Source organism: Apis dorsata, unplaced genomic scaffold (assembly GCF_000469605.1).
Source record: "Apis dorsata unplaced genomic scaffold, Apis dorsata 1.3 scaffold_660, whole genome shotgun sequence".
Lineage (NCBI taxonomy): Eukaryota > Metazoa > Arthropoda > Insecta > Hymenoptera > Apidae > Apis > Apis dorsata.
In genome coordinates this window covers 127,890-135,373 of record NW_006263847.1, presented here as the reverse complement: position 1 = coordinate 135,373, position 7,484 = coordinate 127,890, and the positions used below count along the sequence as shown (strand labels likewise).

At 22.7% G+C, this 7,484-nt stretch overlaps 1 protein-coding gene across 1 annotated transcript in view; it reads left to right on the top strand.

Moving 5' to 3' along the window:
- The window catches only part of LOC102671592 (homeobox protein prophet of Pit-1), a 41,275-nt gene continuing 33,791 nt past the window's right edge, over window positions 1-7,484 (top strand). Inside the window, exon 1 of the mRNA XM_031513522.1 lies at window positions 1-246. Coding sequence (XP_031369382.1) covers window positions 33-246 — 214 coding nt within the window. The 5' untranslated portion in view covers window positions 1-32. The remainder of the gene's footprint in view (window positions 247-7,484) is intronic.

Genomic DNA, 7,484 nt, shown 5'->3' with positions numbered 1-7,484 from the left:
CGGCTGCCGCCAACTGCGGCCAGAACAAACTGATGGACGAATTAAGGCCGAACCTCGGCTTGCTCGGTGTCGGCCTCGTTGAGAACGAGACTTTCCACTTGAACCAAGAGAAGAGAAAGTGCAGCAGCACGAGTTCGAACGAGCAAGATTTCAGTCTTTACGGGGTACACCAAGGCCTTGAGGCTAGCCCGCCGACACCGGCCGCGACGCCGGGAAGGAGCAGTGTTGGGGCTACTTCCACCGTTGGTGAGTAATCCTTCGCGATAAGTTTCGTATTCACATATTTTCACAGTATATGCGTGACTCCATTTATCGATTATCGGTCTACAGTTGCTGAAACTACAATTGCATGCAATCGAGTCAATAGCTGACTAAATGATAGAACGTATAGCTATGCTTCAGAATTGTGCGTGAACTATTGACTTAAACCCATCCCTCGAATCGATGTGTATAATATGTTTCGATGTGTATCAGGATCTTTAGTATAGTATTTAGATTTGTACCATTTTATGTTATTTGACGCAATTTTAAAAAGATATATTCAAATGACTAAAATATATTATTAATAGAGATATTAATTTGAGTGATGGGTTTGAGTCAATAGTTCATTCACTATTGAAAGTGATATAGCGATATTTAAGCTGATTTAAAATCCTCAATACATATATACGTGTTTCAACGTGTAGATTTGACATAATTCTAAAGTGGACTACAGATACTGAAACGTGTTGCGACACATGTATCGATATAAACGATGGGCTCGAGTCAATAGCTCACCCAACGCTGATAGTGATATAGCGTTCTAGCATCGTGTGAACTATTGACTTAGACCCATTGCTTGGGTCGATGCGTCATAACGTGTGTCAAGATGTGTAGCGGCTTTTAGATACATGGCTTGCTCGTCTTGTGTTATTTGATACAATCATAAAGCAATCTATAGATGCTGAAACACGTTGCAATGGTATTGGCTTAAGTGATGGGTTCGAATCAATAGTTTAGACAATGCTGAAAATTGACTTAAATTGAATCGATATATAATGTGTTTTAACGTATATAGAGAATTTAGATATAAGTTTGCATCATTTTATGTTATTTGATATATTTCTGAAGCGGTCTACGGATGCTGAAACACACTACAATTTAAGAAGATATTGATTTAAATGATGGATTCGATTCAATAATTCATATATTATTGGAAATAGTATTGCGATATTTAATATTGTGTAAGATATTGACTTAAATCCATTCCTTGAGATATATGCATCATAGTGTGTTTTAATGTGTATAGAGAACTTTGGTACAAGTTTGTTTTACTTTTGTGTTATTTGACATAATTTCGAAAGTTAAGTATTGAAATATATTGCAATGCATCGATTCAAGCAATATTTTGTTTAATTACACGAATTTAGTATGAATCAAAAGTGATACTGCCATCAATCATTCGATTGTCAATGGAACAATGTAATACGATACAGCGATATTTCAATTTTGAATCATTAACTTAAACCCATCGCTTGTACGTAACATATTTCAATGCGTGTAAATTGTTTTAGAGATAAATCTAAGATATCTTTTTTGTGACAATAACATTTGAGGCACTTATATATTTATTGAAGTCCAGAATAATTAAAAATGATTAAATCCATCGCTAGTTGTATAATCCTTTTTAATTGAAAAAATCATCTATTTAGTTTAGATTGTGATATAATGAATTAAAATAAATTAAAAAAAGAAAATGTCTGTTAATAATAAAAAGATATTGTTATTATATAATTATTTATATGAAAATAGTTTTATTAATTATTATAAATGATTAATAGATTTTTACATTTTTGATGATTGTTGATGTATTATGAAAATGAAAACTATGAAAAAACTATGAAAAATATCGAGTTAACGAATGTTAAGCAGCTTTGAAACGCCATAAAAATGATAAGATATCGATAAAGATTCAAAATATTTTATTGGGTTGTATAATAAACATGTTCAACAATTGAAAAAGTTTTGTTATATTGTTATATTGTTATATTATTTGTAGAATTTCAAAGAAATGTTTTATCATATCTAATAAAATAATTACATACGAAAAATACTTAATTACTGATTAATTGAAAGTAACTGTATGGGAGAAATAACCATTGCTCATAGATGATATTCTGAAAAAAACAATGTCATTCGTTTCGCCATAATTATCTTGTTTCATTTAATTTTTATATTTAATTGTTATATTTGAGAAATAAATATATTAAATAAATATTATTTATTTGATTTATTTAATACGAAAAAAGATAAATTTTATGTAGTTAAAAATAAAATCATAAGATATAAATTATTAATTACGTAAGTTCTATATAAAGTTACATATCAATATTTAATATTCTTACAAAGAAACACAAACGAATTTATTATACAACTTAATATTATATTTTAACATGTTTCATGTGAACTTGATATACATTCAGTCACAAAAATCTTTATATATTATATGTATACTTAATTAATTTGAATTATCAAAATTTATGATTTGAATAAAACTTTTATAATTATGTAGATTATAATGGATTATATTATATGGAACAACTTTTTTTTTAGTGAAATATCATTTCGAAAGAATCAACACTTAAATTGTATTTTTCATTTTTTAAAATACAATTTTATAATAATGCGAGAAAGAATGAAATTTTTAAATTTACAAAATGCAGAGATTTTCAATGTTCTATCACTCTGTTGTAAAATATATTAATCAAAATTGTGTTCAAAACATTAAAAAATTTTGAAACTTTGAAGGTTAGTTTTAACTCAAAATTTTCTGTCGATAAAAAAGATCATATATAACCATAATCTTATTATATTCTATATAAAATAAACAAAATCAAAATCAGAATTTCTATAATTTACATAAATTCTTTTGTATTGAATTCTAGTGTACAAAGATTTTTACAATTAACTGTACGTGTATTAAACAAAATCCTAATTCTAATTTAGTGAAACTATTGATTTCATAAGAATCAGATTTTATGATTCCTTATCATTTTCTTTTTAATTATCTGTAATGCATCGAAAACAGTAATATATTAGTATAAAAATAAAATTTTCTTGATCATTTTTTTAATTCCGTATAATGTATCGAAAATGCAAAGCTTATAAACATTTATTGCTAGCAAATAATAATGATAAAAATCAAAATAATTTCAAATTAAATATTTTATATATTTTTTCTTATATTTTGTATTATTTATATTTTATACATAAATATTATATTGTTATTTTTATAAATTATTTTATCTTATTTAATCTTTATAAATTATATATACTATTTATAAAGATTATTATAAAATTATTATAAAGATATTTATAAAAACTATTGATAAATAACTAATAACTAAATAAACTACTGATCTTATTTTTGTAATATTACCAGATATATATTTTTTTAAATTTTTCAGTTATCGAAAATTCCAGCAATCTCAACTTTATAGAAAATCTTTATAGAAAAACTTATCATAGATATATCGAAATTCTAATTTATGAAATAATAATATTTGGATTTCCACATAGTGGAATTTATTTCTCTTATTTTGATATTAATTTTAAAAACAAACATATTTTGAAAAAATCTTTGAATTTAAAAGATTAATACTTACAAAATAGTCATTTGTCATTTTTTTTAAATTAATTTGTTTTTTATAAAAAAATTTTTAATTATTATCGATTTTCAATAATTTATAATATTGAATTCATCAAGAAATTTTCCTTTTTTAAATTTAAATTCTAATTTAATATCTATGATTTTTAATATTTTATTTAGATTTTTTTTTTTTTTACATATCTATTTCTACAATAATTCTCAGTTTAGCACAAATTATTTATTAAGCTTTTAACTTGTTTGTTACTTACTGTACCTGATTTTTTTTATATATTTATTTATATATATTTTTTTATATATTTTTTTATATATTTACAAAAATGAGCAAACAAAAATTGAAACAAATATATAATTGATAATATTTTTATCTCTATAATAATTATCTCTATAATAACGATAATAATAACATAATATTTATAATTTATTTGTCTTCCATTTTGGATCTTCAATAATGAATAAGAAATTTCACAAATCTTAATTATTTTTTTTTTATAAAATGCTTTTAAATGTGAACTTTAAATTTTTATATGTATTTAAAAAAATAAAAATGCATTAAAATATAAGAATTCATAAGTAAAATGTTATTAATATCATATCTTGACATAAATAAGAATAATAAATATTATTGACCAACTCAATTACCAGAAAATTTTTTGAAATTATTAATGATATTATTTATTTTTCGTGATGACATTTGTCAATTGTAGTATTTTTTTATACTAATGAAAGATTGTTTCTTAATGCAAAATTTTTTACATATCGATACAAATGAGATACATTAAATTATAATCAAATAACTACACTTGAGAAATAATCAAAGTTATAAAGTTCTATTAGATTATTCCATATGAAATGACCTATTGGATCTCTAAAATTATTCAAAACTAAATGATTAAGTATATTTTGAATATATACATTGAATAAGTAAGATTTGTTGTTGCACCTTAATTTGTCTGAAGCTAGCTAAATGCATTATGTTCTATCATATATTACATTATATTGTACTTGATTATATGATTATATTTATTGATTATATTTCAAATTATATATCAAATTATTCTGTTTTCCTATATTTTTTTTCTTCAAAATTCAATATAACGTATAAAAATTTGAAACGATTGCATTAAAGGAAGAAACAATCTTTCATTAGTATAAAAAAATACTACAATTGACAAATCTAATCACGGAGAATAAACGAAGGAATCATTAATAAAAATCAATTAAAATAACCATTTAATTGTAATAATTTTAATCTTGTTTTTCGATAGACAAAATATCATTGCTTGACATGGATTGTGGCATTAATTTAAAAAAAATGTGAATTTTCATAGAAAACTTTTTAAAATTTATTTCAATATTTTTAAAAATACTTTATTTATAATTTTTATTATTAACTATTATAGAATTATAATATATATTGATCAATCGTTATAATTTTTTATTTTATTTTTATATTATAAAAATAGAAACATAATAAATGGATACATTGCATTCGATAAAAGCAAATTCGAAATTTTTTTTTCAATTATATCATTTCCAAGCATCGATATATCGAATTTTTGTCGAATTAAACTTAATAAATAAATATTATTATATATTATTAAAATAAATAAATAAATATTATTTATTATAATTTTCGACAAAAAGTTATAAATGTCAATAATCATATTAATAATTCGGCTATTATTTGCAACAAGTTAATATTAATTACGAACGAAAAAAATCTGTACTATACTGTTAAAAACGGGATTCGAGGCGGAAATGGGCAACGTGTCATCTCGATATAGATGAATTTTCCGGTTGTTGAGCCTCGAGTACACATGTACGTCGACAATACGATCATGGTGTTGACAATGGGGTGAAGGGCTATACCATATGGTGGTACCTGTTCTATAGGCTATTATTATGTGCTTGTAGGATTTAAGAGAGCTTAGCACCGAGGGCGTGTTAATGGGGGTCCGTTCGAATCGTTGGTTATAGACGTGTGTCGAGTCTTGTCATTGAAGCGAAATGGCGCTATATCTTTTATCCTTCTTCCTATAAATTGACAGTGACTTGTACCTAGTGGCAGAATATGATCCAGCTGTTAGTTTCTCTTAACAAGTTTGAAAAGTAACAATGAAATTCTGTAAAAAAAAAAATAGTAGTTTTTAAAATATAAGATGTTATAGTTTAAATATTAAACATATGGAGATCGTTAGATCATTGTTCAGATTAATATTGATATATTTTATCTTTCATCAGCATAGTACCGGTATATATATATAATTTAATGATACATGAGATTATATTTTATAAAAATATTTACAATTAACAATTAAATCATTATATCTCATATATTTTATACTCAAAAGTATATCTTTATTCTATACAAGATATAATTTGAGATTTGTAAAAAAAACAAAAAAACAATTTACAAATTTTTTTAATTCTTAATAATTGTATACGAAATATCGTAGCAAAATAAAATTTATTTTATGTGAAAATTATTGTATTAGTAATTATATATTTATAGATAAAAACGCAATAATATAATTTCATAAATGTGATAATATAATTTCATAAAAATGATATTCTTAAATTTTATTGTTTGAAAAACTCTTGTGAAAGCTATTTAGAAAGAAATTATCATAGTTTATTAGTATAAACAATATTAAATTATATTAATAATAATAAATAATATTAAATTTTATCAATAAGTCATCAATAATAAATAACAGTAATATTAAATTTATTCTATAATTATATCTAGTAAACAAATAATACGGAATTTAAATAATTAATTCTGAAATAAGTAATTTTATATATAAAACGTCATATAAAATTTAAAAAAATAATAAAGATTAATTTTAGTTATTAAATGTTTAAATAATATTTATGCATTTTGTAAATCATATCATACAGAATATTTCTGAATATTTCTGAATTAATTCTAACAATTTTATTAATTTAATTTTTCATAGCTATTTTACTAACAATGAATGTGCAAATAGCATACAAATGGCATGCAATCGTTGCATGATCAAAACATTGAGTTATTGTCAAAATAGAAGTCGATGTTGTGTTGTTAAGCGAATGTATTTTTATTAAAACACATGCAATAATGATATATAATAAATAAATAAAAAAAAATAATAAATTTTTCAAGTTATAATATCAATAATATTACGATTTATTAATATGTCATTGATATTGTATCTTTTATTATGAATTTATGTCTTCGAAATAAATAGATTCGGTGAATTTAAAGTTACACTTTTTCAAAAGTATCTAAAAAAAATTTGAAGAAAAGAATCTATTTGCAATTATTTCTTCAAAAGAAATCCTATAATTTTATTATTCTTACTAATCTTCATACTGATATATAAATAAATATATAAATATACACAAAAAATATCATTTTATGATATTACTTTATAAATTTAATAAATTGTTATTAAAGAAATTAAAAAATTCTAACAAATATACAATCTACTTATAATCGAAACACTTAATAAATTTATCTATCTGGTAGTAAACTTAATCTTTGTTTTCATTTATATATATGATCGTCTTACATACAAAAATAATCCATTTAATGCATTTCTTCGATAAAATCAAATTTTTCAATGTCACTCGTTCCAAAAAAAAGAAAGAAGAAAAAGAAAAAGAAAAAAATTGAAGTCATTAATATTGCTAAATGTCAAATTCGCTTCGAATGAATATTTAATTTAATTTCTCGTTAAAAGTTAAAACGGTTTCGTGTTTTTTCGTTAACTCGTAAAATAAGCTTTCGAAACTTTCAAAATTTTTTTCATTAATCCATTCCCGTTTCGAAATATAAAATCTAAGACTTTTT